The sequence below is a fragment of the Hyla sarda genome, chromosome 6, assembly GCF_029499605.1.
Source record: "Hyla sarda isolate aHylSar1 chromosome 6, aHylSar1.hap1, whole genome shotgun sequence".
In the NCBI taxonomy this organism is placed as follows: Eukaryota; Metazoa; Chordata; class Amphibia; order Anura; family Hylidae; genus Hyla; species Hyla sarda.
Genome location: NC_079194.1, coordinates 144,081,844 through 144,100,444, shown reverse-complemented (window position 1 = coordinate 144,100,444; position 18,601 = coordinate 144,081,844). Strand labels below are relative to the sequence as shown.

At 44.6% G+C, this 18,601-nt stretch overlaps 2 protein-coding genes across 5 annotated transcripts in view; one reads left to right on the top strand and one right to left on the bottom strand.

Moving 5' to 3' along the window:
- The window catches only part of COG4 (component of oligomeric golgi complex 4), a 28,291-nt gene extending 24,925 nt beyond the window's left edge, over positions 1-3,366 (bottom strand). Inside the window, exons 1-2 of the mRNA XM_056525437.1 lie at positions 3,186-3,366; positions 44-126 (exon numbers count right to left, since the gene is read on the bottom strand). Of these exons, the coding sequence (XP_056381412.1) occupies positions 44-126; positions 3,186-3,305 (203 nt within the window). The 5' untranslated portion in view covers positions 3,306-3,366. The remainder of the gene's footprint in view (positions 1-43; positions 127-3,185) is intronic.
- Positions 3,267-18,388, top strand: SF3B3 (splicing factor 3b subunit 3). Of its 4 annotated transcripts, none has more exons than XM_056525429.1 (26): positions 3,267-3,395; positions 5,143-5,255; positions 6,054-6,380; positions 7,096-7,268; positions 7,447-7,588; positions 8,401-8,513; positions 8,697-8,834; positions 8,930-9,033; positions 9,114-9,279; positions 9,379-9,474; positions 9,651-9,723; positions 13,472-13,623; positions 13,744-13,899; positions 13,977-14,132; positions 14,285-14,428; positions 14,512-14,634; positions 14,734-14,888; positions 14,997-15,171; positions 15,373-15,578; positions 15,661-15,817; positions 15,897-16,022; positions 16,107-16,319; positions 16,554-16,652; positions 16,729-16,872; positions 17,245-17,349; positions 17,978-18,388. In XM_056525429.1, exons 2-26 carry the CDS (start codon positions 5,186-5,188, stop codon positions 18,116-18,118), a joined length of 3,654 nt encoding a protein of 1,217 aa, XP_056381404.1. In that variant the 5' UTR covers positions 3,267-3,395; positions 5,143-5,185; the 3' UTR covers positions 18,119-18,388. The 4 variants fall into 4 exon arrangements, with proteins under 4 accessions (XP_056381404.1, XP_056381405.1, XP_056381402.1 ...); XM_056525430.1 differs by having other exon boundaries at positions 3,359-3,488; XM_056525427.1 differs by lacking the exon at positions 3,267-3,395 and adding an exon at positions 3,535-3,715.
- The last annotated feature ends 213 nt before the right edge of the window (positions 18,389-18,601 follow it).

Below are 18,601 nucleotides of genomic sequence, written 5' to 3'. Positions count from 1 at the left end.
AAAGGGTCTGAAGACTTTCCTCATGCACTATATGTTTACATACCCCATCCGCTGTAATGCCAGCATCTTGTTCTCTACTGCACCTTGCTGTCCGAGTAGTGCCTCCAGTTCTGCTTCCACCTCTATCTGTAAAACAGACATTACAATGAAAAAAAAAAGAAGAATTGAACATTTTTAAAGGAGAACTCCGGTATGTACCAACTTATCCCATATTCTAAGTGTTAGATTGCGGGGAGTCCGACTTATGGGACCCGTGATCTCCCGCATGGCGCCCCAGCTCCCTGCATGAAACGAGCCTTTTCAAGCACCAACACGAAGCTGCGGCCGACACGCTCCCTCCATGCAGTTCTATGGCAGAGCCAGAGGTTGCCAAATAAAGTGCTCTGGCACTCCTATAGAGCTGCATCCTATAGAGCTGCATGGAGAGGGTGGGTCGACACACCCCATTCATGCTGAGAACCGGGGCGCCGTTTGGGAGATCGTAGGGGGCCCCAGCGATCGGACCCCCGCGATCTAACACTTATCCCCTATCTTAAGGATAGGGGATAAGTTGTTCCATCTCTGAGTTATAATCCACGGTGCAGCAGACTTCCCTGGTTCTACAATCACATCCAATGGATATGAGCGATACATAAAGTGTTGTAAGTCAGGAGAAAAAGAAGGATCTATTAGGGCTGTTCTTCAAATTTTATAAGCGATACAAGCAAATATTCATAGAACAAACAGAAAGCTTGTTGGATACAGAATTAAAATGTGCTTTGGGGTAAGGTGTACTGCATCCCTTCTTCAGAACCGAGACCAAGCAGAAATGATATCTTGAAACAGATTCAAACATACATTAGTGCTCAAAGCCTACCTGAGCGGGAAAAGACCATTAGGCTAGGTTTCCACACAGGTTTTTTTTCTGGCAGTTTTTGGAATACTGTCACTGAAGTTTTTGAGGCAAAGTCAGAAGTGCATCCAGCAGGAAGAAGAAGTGTAAGTCCTTCATTTGATTTCCTATTCCTTGTGAATACACTTCTGGTTTTGACTTCAAATAATGGCAGAAAAAACCTGTGTGGATACCTAACCTGTGTGGATACCTAGCCTAACGGGGTTATCCAGCTTTTCAAAACTGGTGACCTATCTTAAGGCATGGCATCTGGGATTTGTCAAGCCTTGAGTTATCTCATCCCCCCTTTCCCTAGAATTATACTTACCCCCTCCCTCCACCTCCTCCCCCCTAAACCAGCCTTCTAAAGCAGGGGTTCTCAACCGGTGGTATACTATGCCTACCCCTAGGAGTACGCCACCGGTTGTGCGGGGAACGCAATGCACTGACAAATACCGGCCATGCATTGGCCAGTATTTGTCATCGTATTTCGGGGAATGGCCACAGCAGCTCTCAGTAAAGTATCGTGGCCGCAGCTCTGAACGGGACTCCAGGAACAGGACTCTAGGAGCGGTACCTGAACAAGTCGGGTAATGTAAAAAAAATAAAAGTTAAAACTAAGTGTATGGGATATATATATATATATATATATATATATATATATATATTAGCCCAGTGGGATCGGAGGGGGGGATGGGTGGGGGGAGAGAAATAATGGCACAAGGGCATTAAAATGGAGGGGGAGAGAGGGATAATGGCAAAAGGGGATAAAGATGGAGGGTACAATAATGGCACAAGGGAATTAAGAATCGCATTAGTATAAAGGTAAGCACACGCCTTTTGTCCGCGGGTACCCCTCGTGCAAATTTACACGCAAGGGGTACCCGCGGACATACTTTCAGCCTTTGGAGGTACAGTCGCCAAAACGGTCGAGAACCACTGTTCTAAAGGCTGGAGGTAAAGGACCATAATGTGACCAGTAATATGTTGCGGGTGGAGCTGGGCCGTGCAGGATAGGAGAAATGGTAGGTGAAGGACCTGTGATGATGCTGTGGAGGAGGCAGGGCTGAGCTGGAGAGGAGGTCACCCCAGTAATAAGGTAATTACATTTTTTGCTACAATGTGTAACCCTAGTAATGTAACACAGCCTCCACTACCCCTCCAATCATGTCTATGGGAGTAGGTGTGACGGCTGTGTACTATGTGTACTGCTGTCACGCCCCTCCCATAGACATGAATGGAAAGGGCGTGGTGTGACATCACAATCACGAAAGCCCCAGGCTTTCATGACTAACATCGCAGCGCCGGCACGGAGATAGCGGGGGGTCCCCGAGGCCGGACTCACCACGATTAATGGGGTACTCCGGTGCTTAGACATCTTATCCCCTATCCAAAGGATAGGGGATAAGATGCCTGATCGCAGGAGTCCCGCTGCTGGGGACCCCCGTTATCTTGCACGCGGCACCCCGTTTGTAATCAGTCCCTGGAGCGTGTTCGCTCCGGGACTGATTACCGGCGACTACATGTGTGATGTCACGTTCCGCCCCCTCAATGCAAGCCTATGGGAGGGGGTGTGACAGCTATCACGACCCCTCCCGTGGGCTTGCATTGAGGGGCGGAGCGTGACATCAAACAGGGGCGGGACATCACACGCCGTCCGATCTGAAGTCGCCCGTAATCTGTCCCGGAGCGAACACACTCCGGGGACTGATTACAAACGGGGTGCAGCGTGCAAGATCATGGGGGTCCCCAGCGGCGGGACTCCCGCGATCAGGCATCTTATCCCCTATCCTTTGGATAGGGGATAAGATGTCTAAGCACCGGAGTACCCCTTTAAACATGTTATCCCCTACCCTTTGGATAGATGATAACATGTATAGGGGCAGAGTACCCCTTTAACCCCTAACGACCAAGGACATAAATTTACGTCCGTGGCCGAAGGCTGTCCGGGCATGCTGGAAGTTGTAGTTTTGCAACAGCTGGAGGCACCCTGGTTGGGAAGCACTGCGGTAAACTTTTACTTCGGCACAACTATAGACGACTTGTGGGGTGTCCTCTGCCAGCGCCATTTTTGTGTGATGGTAAGGGTCCTCCTCAGCACAGGTTTGGATACTGGGCCCCTTCACTGCCCATTATACGGTGACAACTCTCACCCATCACTGACCCTAGGCCCCAACGAAACTGACAGGAGACACTATGTACTTTGCCGCTAGAGGCGCTATTTCACGGACGTCTATAGAGTCTAGCGGTAATAAGTGGGCGGCTTTCCGGGAGGAACACAGTGATAATGGGCCCCGCCCTTCCCCCCGGTCACCTCCTCAGCGCACAACCGCGCATAGGCCCCCTCCAGCTCCTGCAGGTCTGTAAGCGAGCGGATATACTCCATGCTCAGAGCTGAGCCCCCGTCTCCTTGGTAACTCGCTGAGCTGGCCATGTTGATAGGCCGCGTCACTTCCGGCTCCTAAGCGCTGTACGATTTCCGGCGGTCTTCATTACAGGTGTCAGGCTGTCCGCGGCAGTGCCGGTAAGCAAGAAGGGCATAGAGCAAAGTGTGTCCGCCCAGCTCTTAGGGGTGTCCAGGAGCACGGTGTACACACTGGAGCGGCCCCGGCTGTAGGTGAGGACAAGGTGTTGGCGGCTTTCATCAGGGCGGGCGGAAGTCGGGCAGCTGCTCGGGGACCTATTGAAGGGCCCGTGGTCTAGAGCGGCGCGAAATGGCGGTGGAGTGAACGTGGCTGCAATCCGGCCAATATCTCCGCCATCAGTCCCCCTCTAGAGCCCCGCTTCTCAACTGTACATCCAGTGCCTCCCCCCTGCTCCAGCCCCGCAGCCGGATACTGGGTGGTAAGGATCCCGGCCACGAGGGTAGCCTCAAGGGTAGGCCGCGACCTGCGCTGTATGTGATGAGGGGGCACTGTCGTGTGTGGGGGCTGGGGGGCTGTCTGCACGGGTGGCTGGGGCTTAGTGCTGGGTTGTGAAGTAACTCGTATCTATTGGGGCTTAGTAGAGTTGGGGTGGGCTTTTTTGTGCAGCTGGGACAATAGGGGGCAGTGTAAGAGAGGTGACTAGGGCCATCGTCCCCAGTGTTGTGGTTTGGGGTGAAGCTGCTCAGAGAATTAGGGCACACGGGGGTAGAGAGGTCTGAGGGCTCCAGACAGGATATGGCTGCAGTAACTATCAGGGTAAAATTCTGTGAGTAGATGAAATTGTTCTGCGTGAAGAAACATGCTCATTCTTTGAGTGGAATTCCACGCGTAGTGCTGGGCGGTATGATCAAAAATGGATATCGCAGTATTTTTCTAAATGATGGCGGTTTCACTGTATTTAACAATACAATATATATATATATATATATATATATATATATATATATTTTTTAAATGGGAATTTATCATTTTATTAAAATGGGAAAAGGGGGGTGATTCTGGCTTGTATTAGGGGATGGGTTAAATGATCTTTATTAAAGGGGTATTCCAGGCAAAACCTTTTTTTTTTTTATATCAACTGGTTAAACAAATTTGTTAATTACTTCTATTAAAAAAAATCTTAATCCTTCCAATAGTTATTAGCTTCTGAAGTTTTCTGTGTAACTGCTCAATGATGATGTCACGTCCCGGGAGCTGTGCATGATGGGAGAATATCCCCATAGGAACTGCACAGCTCCCGGGACGTGAGTCATCAGAGAGCAGTTAGACAGAAAAAAACAACTCAACTTCAGAAGCTACTAACTATTGGAAGGATTAAGATTTTTTAATAGAAGTAATTTACAAATCTGTTTAACTTTCCGGAGCCAGTTGATATATAAAAAAAAAAAAAAGTTTTGGCCTGGAATACCCCTTTAACTTTATTTATTTTTTTTTTCCACACACTGATCTTTTACATTGATCATTGTTATCCCATATGATATCATTGATCAAAGATTCGGCCGCTTTACTGCTCCTGTCTGGGTCTCATTCGGCGATCGGACACGCAGGAGGAAGGTAGGGGACAATTTCGGCGCGGCAGTCCCGAACAAAAAAAAACCACACCGGTATTTGGTATGAACCAGTATACCGCCCAGCACTACTGCATAGCCGTCAATGGTGACGGTGCAGTGCCGTGGCGGTCATACCACCAAAGTATGCGGAGATACCCTTAGGGTACTAGGGATCGACCGATATTGGTCTTTTAGAACCGATACCGATAATTGGTCGATCCCTACTAGGTACACTCTGACTCTCACTGGAGACAAATCTCGCCATCACTTACGTATCTTCTCTTCTGTTTTTCAGTTGTTCTGTTTCCACTCGACACTGATATCGGGCGGCTGACACCATGTTTCTCTACAACATCACCCTGCAGAGAGCCACTGGCATCAGCTTCGCCATCCATGGAAACTTCTCAGGTAATGCCTCTCCATGACCTCTAATCCAGAAACCATAACAAGATGGCACTTGTGGACAGCACTTTCATGTGGTTTAGGGCTGTTAATAATTTTGGAGTCACTTATCATTGTATGTACACTGGTTTTGTTGTCTATGTTGTGTGCTTATATAACATACTTACATGCCACCTGTAGACTTGTGGCCAGTTTATCAGAAAGGTGCACACAGTATGATAAGCACTAGAGATGAGCAAACTTACAGTAAATTCGATTCGTCACAAACTTCTCGGCTCGGCGGTCGCTGACTTTTCTTGCATAAATTAGTTCATCTTTCAGGTGCTCCGGTGGGCTGGAAAAGGTGGATACAGTCCTAGGAAAGAGTCTCCTAGGACTGTATCCACCTTTTCCAGCCGACCGGAGCACCTGAAAGCTGAACTAATTTATGCAGGGAAAAGTCATCAACTGCCGAGCCGAGAAGTTCATGACGAATCAAATTTACTGTAAGTTCGCTCATCTCTAATAAGCACCAGTCCACAAGAAACAACTACAATCCATGTAGAGAATCACTACATCCACACCAACATTTGATAAATTCCCCCTCTATATTCTGGGCTCTACAGGGTCTATCCTGATGGTTTTTAAGGACCAGGTGGGAACTATGGAATTGGAATATAGACACTTTCCTGTATAGTTTTTGGGGTTGTCTCATAATAACTTATTCCATATTAGGCTGGGTTCTTAGTGTTTTGGTTAGTATTTGTTACATATTTTAATCTTTAAGTTCTCAGTCTCCTCATGTTTTGTTTTCTTACTTAAAAGGAACTAAACTCCAGGAAATTGTTGTTTCCCGGGGAAAGATTGTGGAGCTGCTTCGCCCTGATGCCAACACTGGTAAAGTGCACACACTGCTCACAGTGGAGGTATTTGGCATCATCCGTTCCCTCATGGCGTTCCGCCTAACTGGTGGCACCAAGGATTACATTGTGGTAGGCAGCGACTCTGGGCGCATCATTATCCTAGAGTACCACCCTTCTAAGAACATGTTTGAGAAGATTCATCAAGAGACATTTGGAAAGAGTGGATGCCGCAGGATTGTGCCCGGGCAGTTCTTGGCTGTTGACCCCAAGGGCAGAGCAGTAATGATAAGTGAGTAGTTAGGGAGGGTGGGGGTTGTGTCCTTATTTCTATACTGAAGCACTCTATAGAAAACAGTCTTTTGGATTGTTTGCTTGGAGTAGTTCTTTCTCCTAGAGCAAGGTTAGGGCTTGTTCACACTACGGAATTCAACGAGGAAAATTCACTGAATTTCTGTTTGGATCTGCACGTTTTCTGCTGCTTGGTAAAAGGAGCAGAAATAATGAGCAGTTGGAAATAAGCACTGAAAACTAAAGGGGTATTCCACTGGCCATCGTTCGGAACGAAATGTTCTGAGCGCTGTTGTTTTTCTGCGGGGTCAGCAACGCCCCCTCATGATGTCACAACCACGCCCCCTCAATGCAATTTTATGGGAGGGGGCCATGACGTCACAAGGGGACGTGGCCGACTCCTGCAGCGCGAAAACAGCGTTTGGAACACTTTAGTTCCGAACAATGGCCAGTGCGATACCCCTTTGACTTATAGGATTTTACTACCGATGTTAATTCTTCTGTCAGAATTTGGATCCTCTCTGAAAATGTCTGTGAACAAATCACTGTGTAAACAGTTGCTAAAATCCCATTTAAATCAATACCAGTGTGATGAAAAGCGGAATTAATCACCCTTAGGGTTCTGCAGGCTAGATATGAAATTAGCCTGGTCTTAAAGTATTTTAGCTCCTTGGTCCTGTTTAGTGGAAATTCACCAGCTGTATCTGTATTTTCAGGTGCCATAGAGAAGCAGAAGCTGGTGTACATCCTGAACAGAGATGCTGCTGCACGGCTCACCATCTCCTCCCCCTTGGAGGCTCACAAGGCCAACACCTTGGTGTATCATGTGGTGGGGGTGGATGTGGGCTTTGAGAATCCCATGTTTGCCTGCCTAGAGATGGACTATGAGGTGAGGAGAATGTTGCAGGGTAATACCCTGCTCTGCGCGCTCACTATGATGAGTTTTTCATGTCTCTTCTCTGACACTGGCTGGAGAAAATTGTGTTTCTGATACTGAGCTATCTGGGGCATCTCATAGTGCGGAAGATTGGTACTGTGTTCTTGACAGGACTTTTGTTTATTTGTAGGAAGCTGATAATGATCCTACTGGGGAAGCAGCTGCCAACACTCAGCAGACCCTGACCTTCTATGAGCTGGATCTTGGTCTGAACCACGTAGTGCGCAAATACAGTGAGCCCCTGGAGGAGCATGGCAACTTCTTAATTACTGGTAAGCTTTGAGGCTGGACAAGCCTGAAGATGTACTGCAAGATATCAAGGTGTCCAGTCAGTAGACATTAGTTGTAGAATGTTCTATAACTTTGTGATTATTGTGCTGATATTCTGTGCTCACAAGTGTCCTAGAGAAAAGATAACAAAGAAACAAATGAATAAGGTTTTGAACACTGACCAGTTTCTGAAAAAGCTGAATGAATCTTTCCTGGCCACCACAATTACAGCTCTATACTGGGCTTCTGGCATTGGATTTTGCCTAGTAAATTGTTCTAGAAAATTTTGGATAACTAGGGAAACCTGCCATGCAGGCGAGCTGGATGACAAACCCAGGTGATCTTCAGTGTTGGATATATTGTATAAAACTTCCAGCAGATGTTTGGTAAATCATAGTAAATGTAAACATGGGGATCGATTGACCCACAGAACTGCGTAAAAAAAAAAACTCCAAAAGTTACAAAATTGACGTTTTCTTCCCAATTTCCTGCCACAACCTTTTTGGGGTTGCACCTTTAATCTTATAATAAATTGAGAGGTTTTAATACAAAGTACAGTTGGTCGTGCAAAATAACAAGCCCAGATATGGGTCTGTAGATATGGGGAAAAATAAGAGTTATGGCTTGTAAAAGTGAGCAAGGAAAACACAAATCTAAAAATTGTCTGTCTTCAAGGCCAAAATGGGTTGTGTCCTTAAGGAGTTAATTATGTCCTGTGTATTGGCTAGATAGGGTCAATGATGCTAGTGTCTCTGATAAGTAGAAAGCTGCTGGGTTCTGCACCACTGCTTCATGTTCTCACGTTTCCTTGCAGTTCCTGGAGGCTCAGACGGCCCCAGTGGGGTGCTGATTTGTTCTGAAAACTACATCACATACAAGAACTTTGGGGATCAGCCAGATATTCGTTGTCCCATCCCAAGGAGGAGGGTGAGTAGTTGTGCGGTTCTTTTTGCGCCGGATAATCAGAAGCTATTAATGATGATTTCTCATGTCTCTTCTCTGACAACATCTTGGAGAGGAAATTAAAATCTGATTTTATGCTGTCTTGGGTACCATTGTGTCATTTTGTTATGGTAAATTATCTGATCCTGACACTTTATTTTTGCACAGAATGACCTGGATGATCCTGAGAGAGGGATGATTTTTGTCTGCTCAGCCACACACAAAACAAAGTCCATGTTTTTCTTCCTGGCCCAGACAGAGCAGGGAGACATCTTCAAGATCACACTGGAAACGGATGAGGACATGGTGCGAATTGTGGCAGTGTTGTGTGTTTTTGTTTTGACATTTGCAGGACTATAATGCTGCTTTCTGACTGTCTAACCCTCCCCTTTTCACCTCAGGTTACAGAAATCCGGCTGAAATACTTTGATACTGTTCCAGTGGCATCTGCAATGTGTGTTTTAAAGACTGGCTTCCTCTTTGTGGCATCAGAATTTGGGAACCAGTAAGTGTCATCTGGTGGGGGGATGGAGAATGGCATACATCCCACTGTGATGGGGCACTGACTGCACATCTCTTCTGCAGTTACCTTTACCAGATTGCTCACCTGGGTGATGACGATGAGGAACCAGAGTTCTCCTCCGCCATGCCTCTGGAGGAGGGAGATACTTTCTTCTTTCAGCCTCGGCCTCTGAAGAACCTGGTGCTGGTTGATGAGCAGGACAGTCTTTCCCCCATCATGAGCTGTCAGGTAAAGTAAATGTGTGATATGTGGCAGCCAAAGGTGATGAGCTGAGAGGTTTATTCCTGGTTACAAATCGCTACAGCCTCCTCTGTGTCAATTCTTTAGATTGCCGACTTGGCCAATGAAGACACTCCTCAGTTGTACGTGGCGTGTGGACGAGGTCCACGGTCCTCTCTCAGGGTCTTGAGACACGGACTTGAGGTGAGAGGTTACTATGTCTGTCTTGTTCTATGTATGTGCAGTATGATGAATTCTCATGTCTCTTCTCTGACATCCATCATGGAGAAGTTGTTAGATTCTGACAGCCACAGACATGTAAGATATGCAAAGTGTGAGAGAATATCCTTCCAGGAAATGAATCGTTTGTCTCCCTGCAGGTCTCTGAAATGGCCGTCTCTGAGCTACCCGGTAACCCCAATGCTGTGTGGACTGTAAGGAGACACATTGAAGGTTGGTAGCATGGCTCATTCTCTTTTGTAGGAGTGAGATAGGTTGGGGGTTAGCATGGTTTATGGTGTGTCGGCCATAGCTCTTCAGCTCTATAGACTCTGCATGATCGGTTTCTGGTGTTTTTGCTGTGCAACCATTTTCTAAATGGATCATGTGTCGCTAAAGACAGCATTGTAGCCTGTACTATCATTGTTTCCTGTGTCTCTGATCCTTGGGGACTTTCACAGGTTCATAACAGGCCTTTTGCCTCCAATCATGGGCTTATGTGCTAGACACTTGTGAAAGCAAGTGTTCATTATGTGCAAACAGTGGGGATAGTGGTTATTGTTTAAGATTGACTCTGAATAGATGTTGCTGGCGTGCAATGTACCCTGAAGTGTACTTAGTAGTGATGCTACAGTAAATTCTACTGGTGCATAGTAATTGTGACTTTTTCATAAGACTTATTCATTTTAAAAAAAATTGTTCTGGTTTCTACAGAAGTTTACTGGATGCCCCATATGCTGAAGTTGTGTTGCCTTACATCTGGCACGAATGTGTACACAAAGTAAAGCTTTCTCCCCATTAAGTAGGAAAGGGTCTTAAACATTTTAATTTGATCTTTTTATTTTTTATTTTACTCATCATTGGCGGCTCATACTAACTCTGGCTGGTACTTGGTGATACACTCCCTATACCAAGCCTCTGTTTTTCTTCCACAGGTGGCTGCTGGTGGAGGTGGTGCTGCTATAACCCCCCTCCACACACGCAGGTGTGTATCAGTCCTATCTGCTGATGTTCTGTCTCCTTGCTATTTGGCGGCCATATCTATGGAACACAGTTTTATAATTGCCGAAGCTGGCCTCCGTCTGGGGCTGTACAAACATCAGAATCATCAAACCACATGAAATCGCAAATAAAATGTCGTCGGTGTTGTCTGATTATGGACGTAGGATGTTCCTTTAGTCAGCCATGTGATTTCTGTTGATAGAATGTTTAGGGATGCTCTCCTTGCAGTCTAAGTACAGGCATTTTACAATGTCTGAATAGACATGTTAAGGGTGGTGTCCATATGAGCTTTAGCAGAAAGGCTTTATATTAGGGAAATTGATCCACAATAGAGCAACAGAAGAGTTATTACTCATAGGAACCAATCAAATGGTTTCATATAATAGTTGTCTAAACTATTCTTTTTTTCAAATTATCTGCTTGCTGACAGTAAATGCTTTATTTACATCCAGAAACAAACATGTCCTTGACATTGCCCAGATCTTGTAATAAGCCTGCACCTAACCTATAGCCTGTATTTGATCAGCCTCTGGATATAAAATGTTAAAGGGGTTGTACAGATTAAAATATTTAAATTTAGCAGTTCTCAAAACGTGTCGCCTGCTGCTAAACCTCAGGACAAAGTACAAGAAGCTCTGAGCAGCCGCCACCCTGAGTACTCTAAATGTAAAAGCTTTTCTCTGGATAACACCTTTTAATCTCTTTACATTGCAGATATATTCTGCAGCAATATACAACTCAAGAACTTAGAGTACCTATCATCAACTAAACTGTACCTAATCCCCCCCCCCCCCCTCCAAATCTGACACTGACTAACGCTATTCTTGTCTTAATTTCTACTTAAAAATGCTCATAAATACCTTTTCCCCCTCAAAAAGGCTGCTCATTTCTTCTGCCGGGAGGAAGGGGGAGTAGCCCGGCAGGCGCAACTTCATATGAAGCCTGGCCGGGCTAATTCAGTTTTTCTTCTTCTTTATATATAGAAAGAGAGGAAGAAGGGCGGAATTAGCCCGGCAAGGCTTCAGATGATGTTGCGCCTGCCAGGCTACTCTCTTCCCCCGCCCTCCCTTGCTCACAGCAGAAGAAATGAGCAGCCTTATTGAGGATATAGATATTATATTATATATTTGTTTCACAACCATAGTGCCTCCAGCTGTTGCAAAACTATTACTAGCAGCTGGAGGCACTCTATTTGTGAAACACTAATGTTCAAATGTATGCCCATCACTTACTTGGATTAAGAATACCTCAGATCAGAGAAGTACTGCACTGACATATGGCCAGTTTGGTCGGCTCTCCTTCTCAGGCAGTAGGAGCCTGATGACTCGGTTGGCCTTGTCAGGAGCGCTCTCTGCTCTGCTGCATGCACAGCGCAAGCTCCCGCCTGTCTGACAGGCAGGGAACAGCGCTGTGCGCATCACATGACCAGGCTGCAGTCTGAGATTTCCAACTTGGGCCAAGCAGGAGTCCAAAATCTATAAAAGATGATCTAGGGAGACCCCTAGTGGTGGATTTTTCAAACATAAATGTCTCAATAAAATATATTAAAAAAATTATATGCATTTAGGAAAGTGTCCCAAATGCATTAATGTAAAACATATCAAGAGTTTTTTTCATGATAGGTACTCTTTAAGATACAATCAGGAGGAAATTTATCAAGATGTCTTTGTTGCCCATAGCAACCAATCATACCGTGGCTTTAATTTCATCAGATGTATAATTTTTAAATATATACAGTGGCCCCTCAACATACGATGGTAATTCGTTCCAAACGAGCCATCGTTTGTCGAATCCATCGTATGTTGAGGGATTCGTGCAATGTAAAGTATAGGAAGCTGCACTCACCTGTCCCCGCCGCTCCCGATGGTGACCCCGGGCCTCCGCTGGGCTCTACGCTGTCTTCTCCGGTCCTCCGCTGTCTTCTCCGGTCCTCTGCTGTCTTTCGCAAGGCCTTACTGGGCCTGCGTAGCGACGTGATTACGCCGCTGCGTACACCATACCTATTGGATGACGTGCGCAGCAGCGTAATGACGTCATCGGAGAGGGACGAGAAGACACCGGAAGACCAGCGCTGGACCTTGAGGGCAGCCTGGAGCATCGTGGAGGGGTAAGTAATACTTACCGCACCACACGGGGAACATTAAGCTGCTATCCAGCAGCAGCTTAAGCATTTTGAGCTGCCGGATAGCACTTAATGTGATGGCCCCGACATAAAAAAGCATCGTATGTCGATTTGATCATATGTCGGGGCCATCATAGGTCGGGGGTCACTATATATATATATATATATATATATATATATATATATATATATATATATATATATATATATATATATATATATATATATATATATATATATATATATATATATATATATATATATAGATATATATATATATATATATATAGATCTCTGAGCTATGATTGGTTACTATTGACAACAAAATGGTGATCTATACACAGAGTATGAAAAAGCTGCCATTTGTTTCATGATAAACTGACCTGAGTGACAGGACACTGTGAGACCTTTTAGACCTTTAAGTCATTCTCCATTATATATATATTTTTTTTTTTTTTGGGGTAGCAGCAGAGGATAGTCCAGAGACATATTTGTCCCTAAAGAAAATTCCCCAAGACCTGATACTGTTGACTTTATCCTTGACTGAAAATGGCATTTGTGCAGAACTGTCTGGGCAAGGGATATTTCTGGGAGCTAGTATAGAGCAGGCTTTATAATAGTGGAAGTCTTTTATTTAAAAAAAAAAATAAAAAATAATTTCTCTCTCCCTCATCTCCCACCCCCAAGACTTTTACGGTCTTATGAAATTTTGCTTGCTCTTTGGTATTTGAGCATTTCCTATTGGTGTGTTTAGGATTAGGGTGGGGTGCTAGTGACACTGCATAGTTCTGCTTATAAAGTAAGAGGTCTTTTGGTATTGTGTAGTGACCTGAAATATGGTAACCTTCACTCTTGCAGATGAGTATGATGCATACATCATTGTATCCTTCGTGAACGCCACCCTGGTACTTTCTATCGGTGAAACTGTAGAAGAAGTGACAGATTCTGGATTTCTGGGAACAACCCCAACCCTGTCCTGTTCTCTGTTGGGTGAAGATGCCTTAGTCCAGGTTGGTCCTCCTTGATGACTAACAGTAGGGGAATATGACATTGCAGGAAAGGGATATGAAATACAGCAGATCTGTTATCCATGTCTCTTCTTCCGCAGCTAATACGTTCTTGTCTTTCAGGTCTATCCTGATGGAATCCGGCACATTCGAGCAGACAAGAGAGTCAATGAGTGGAAAACGCCTGGGAAGAAGATGATTGTGAAGTGTGCAGTGAACCAGCGGCAAGTCGTGATCGCTCTCACCGGGGGAGAGCTGGTGTACTTTGAGATGGACCCTGTAAGTTCTTGCCCTCTGTAGATTAGTTTGTATTCTCTCAAATAAACACCTTACCAGTTCTTCATATTTCCCTCCAGTCAGGGCAGCTAAACGAGTACACAGAGAGGAAGGAAATGTCTGCGGATGTCGTGTGTATGAGCCTGGCCAATGTCCCTCCAGGAGAGCAGCGATCTCGATTCCTGGCAGTTGGGCTGGTGGACAACACTGTCAGAATAATCTCTCTGGACCCATCAGTAAGTTTTTGCTTGTCTTTTATTTTATTTTTTCTAGAATTGCTTTAATCGGGAGGCAAAAATGTTTTGGCTTGTGGGGCTGGGATTCATGGTAATAGTTATGCTTATTGTGTTGGATGTTCATTTAATCTGCTCCTTGCCTCTCCTGGTAGGATTGTCTTCAGCCTCTCAGTATGCAGGCTCTTCCCGCACAACCGGAGGCACTGTGTATCGTCGAGATGGGAGGTGCAGAAAGGCAGGATGAACTCGGTGAGCGAGGCTCCATTGGTTTTCTTTATCTTAACATTGGCCTTCAGGTGAGAAAAATGGTTTTATTATTGCCATTTTGTGCTGTGGTCCATCTTTTTCTTGCATCTCACTTAAAGTTTAACCTCTACAGAATGGAGTGCTGCTCAGAACAGTTTTGGATCCGGTAACAGGTGATCTGTCTGATACGAGAACTCGCTATTTAGGGTCCCGTCCAGTCAAGTTGTTCCGTGTAAGAATGCAAGGTCAAGAGGCTGTAAGTAGAAGGTTCTGTTTATGGGGGGGGGGGGGGGTACTATGATGAGCATATAGAAGTAGAAATTTGTGAATTAATTTTTTTCCCCCCTGTTTTCAGGTTCTGGCCATGTCCAGTCGTTCTTGGCTCAGCTATTCCTACCAGTCTCGTTTCCACCTTACTCCTCTGTCCTATGAGACTTTGGAGTATGCATCTGGCTTTGCTTCAGAACAGTGTCCAGAGGGCATTGTAGCTATTTCAACTAACACTCTGAGGTCAGTAAATGCTGGATCTTCATAGTATGGTTTTGAGCTGACATGTCTAGCAGGTGGAGGGCAAAGTAGACTGACTAGAAACCTCTTTCTCTCCATTTATCCCGACAGAATTTTGGCACTGGAGAAGTTGGGTGCAGTGTTTAACCAGGTGGCTTTCCCTCTCCAGTACACACCACGAAAGTTTGTGATTCATCCTGAAAGTAACAATTTGATTATCATTGAAACTGACCACAATGCTTACACAGAAGCTACCAAGGCTCAGCGTAAGCAGCAAATGGCAGAGGTAAGCGGCAGGCAGGAACATGCTGTAATTGTCTGGCATTCTTCTCCCCATCTGGTGTGCATCACTCCACAGTGGACTTTTGCCCAGCTGTAGGGTGTAACCATATTTCAGTAGAGTACTTGGTTGTTGTCATACACTAACTATCCTAAATCAGGGTGCGGTAAGCATGTGGTGACACTTTATTCCAATGATTTGTTGTAGGAAATGGTAGAAGCTGCAGGAGAAGATGAAAGGGAGCTTGCAGCCGAGATGGCAGCTGCATTCCTCAATGAAAACCTGCCAGAGTCCATCTTTGGGGCACCAAAAGCTGGAAATGGTCAGTGGGCATCAGTTATCAGGGTAATGAATCCTATCCAGGGAAACACTCTGGACCTTGTACAGTTGGAGCAGAATGAAGCTGCCTTCAGGTAAGCTGAAATTAACTTTCACGTTCTTGGCAGGGGCACTTATGTAGATGAATGAAATTAATGTGGTGTTCCTCCTTGGCAGCGTGGCAGTGTGCCGATTCAGTAACACTGGAGATGACTGGTATGTCTTGGTTGGTGTTGCTAAAGACCTTATACTGAACCCTCGCTCTGTGGCTGGAGGGCTGGTTTATACTTATAAGCTTGTGAACAATGGAGAGAAGCTGGAGTTTGTGCACAAGGTTTGTATGTGGTTGGTGTCTGCTCCAGGTGTGGTTGGTGTCTGCTCCAGGTGACCCTCTGTGACTGTTTTTCCTGTAGACCCCTGTAGAAGAGGTTCCAGCTGCGATTGCTCCTTTTCAAGGTCGGGTCTTGATAGGAGTTGGCAAACTTCTGAGAATATATGATCTGGGAAAGAAGAAGCTTTTGAGGAAGTGTGAAAACAAGGTGGGTCATGTTTGCAAGTCATTAGGCTAAAAAGCAGCTTGTCGGCTCCTAGATGGGTATTAAATACTTTTATCCATTTTACAGCACATTGCAAACTTCATTGTGGGCATACAGACCATTGGACAGCGCGTAATTGTGTCTGACGTACAGGAAAGCTTCATATGGGTGCGCTACAAACGAAATGAAAACCAGCTGATCATATTTGCTGATGATACGTATCCACGTTGGGTTACCAACGCATGTCTGCTGGATTATGATACTGTAGCTGGTGCTGACAAGTTTGGAAACATTTGTGTGGTAAGCTGTCTGCAGAGTTGAGACTTGTGATGGATAGTCAAAATGGACTGATCTCTAGTAAGAATATCATCTTAGGTCATCCTTGTAGAGTTACAGCATTAGTGGTAATTATATTATTGCAGGATACAGACATTATTGGGTTTGATTTTCTCACTAGATCAGTCTATTCAATGGTTCTATTGCAGTACATTGCTCTTTTGCAAGACTAATGTTCTTTCCTACATCTTGTTACAGGTCCGACTACCTCCTAATATAAATGATGATGTTGATGAAGATCCGACTGGTAACAAGGCTTTATGGGACAGGGGGCTGCTGAATGGAGCCTCTCAGAAGGTAACGTATGTCTAGAAATTGCTGCTTCATTTTTTCTGTGTTTGAATCCTGCTCTTACTGATCCCTCTTCTTGCAGGCAGAGGTGATTGTGAACTACCATGTAGGAGAGACTGTGCTGTCCGTACAGAAGACAACACTCATCCCTGGAGGCTCAGAGTCTCTAGTCTACACTACGTTATCTGGCGGCATTGGCATTCTTGTCCCATTTACTTCACATGAGGTACAGATGTGGTTGTAAGGCTCTAGATATCAGACTCTGTTAAAGGGCTGGTAGACCTGTCCCAGAGATTGAAATTGTGTATCTGCTATTCAGTGTAAACTAACAAAAATAATCTAAAGAACAAGATTTATGGGGTTGGAACTTTGAGATGGCCTGTCTGGCACCTTTAAACCAGGTGTTCAGTGTGATTTGGTTTGTGAATAAATATATATATATATATATATATATATATATGTATGTATGTATGTATGTATGTATGTATGTATGTATGTGTATATATATATATATATATATATATATGTATATACATATATGTATATATATGTGTATATATGTATATATCAACTTCCAACAAACTATCTTTATCCACAGGATCATGATTTTTTCCAGCATGTAGAGATGCATCTGCGCTCCGAGCACCCCCCTATCTGTGGACGAGACCATCTCAGCTTCCGCTCCTATTACTTTCCTGTGAAGGTTAGTTGTGCGCTTCTCGACTCATTGCTGCATCTGGGTATAAAAGTATGTCCAGGGAGGTGACTGACAGATCAGTCTACACTGGTAGATAAAGAAAATGATGGGTAACAACCAGGGGCACAGAAACGAAATGGATGAATAGATGGGGCAGCACTGGGTCCTTATTAAAGAGTAATCAGTTCCTGCAATCTCACCTCCTTAATATAATATTTCTGTTTATCGAGAAGAGTGGGGGGGGGGGGGGGGGGCACATTATGGCAGACCACACAAGGCTTGTGGTACACTACCACTCACAAATGATCCCCAGGGTGGGTCAGGAACCACAATTATTATAAATACAAAAGTCCAGGGCCTTTTTTAAACATAAATGTTATTGTACTTATGTTAAAATAAAAAATGGCTTGTGATTTTAAAATACAGTTCCAGATGTGAAAATATATTTGGGATAAACCCACTCATAAATGGTCCCTGGGGGTCTGCAGTCCCCCTAAGCTGGACTCTTGTATATGCTAAAAACCATGATTTGCCACCCTCTACTAGTTTCATAGAAAGTGTTAAAGATTCCTTACCCTAAATCATAAACTTCTAACCTTGGGCCTATATCTTTTTTTTTTTTTTCCTTCTTTAGAATGTGATTGATGGTGACTTATGTGAACAGTTTAATTCCATGGAGCCAACAAAGCAGAAAAGTGTGGCTGAGGAGCTAGATAGAACGCCACCTGAGGTCTCCAAGAAGCTGGAAGACATACGTACACGATATGCTTTCTAAGAGACCACCAGTGTCTCCTGCCTGTGACCACACCACAAGGTGTTACTTCCCAGTCAGTGTCTGCACAGTGATTTGTTGTGGTGATGGATCCTGCATGCAGCAGGGGCAGCTTGATCTCACCTGAACAGTGACATTCATTCTGTTTTAAACACAAAATTTCACTTTAACTCCTGCCCTTCGACTTTGTAAATATATTTGTAAAATGATTTTTTTTTTTTTTTTTTAAAGTCTTTTGGCTAAATGTTCGTCTAAGCCCAGAGGCTGGCATAATAAATGCTGTTTTCTATATGCTTTTGTAGAAGTTTTTTATTGCAGAAAGTGGCACACATTACAGCCTCAAGTTTGCTAGGGGGGGAGGGGGTTATTTGCTAGTTTTTCGTATTCTTTAAAAAAAAAATGTATTTATAACTTTAATGATTTAGCAGAACAATACAAAAAATAATACAAAAAGAAAACATACATCCAGAGAGACCCATCTCCACC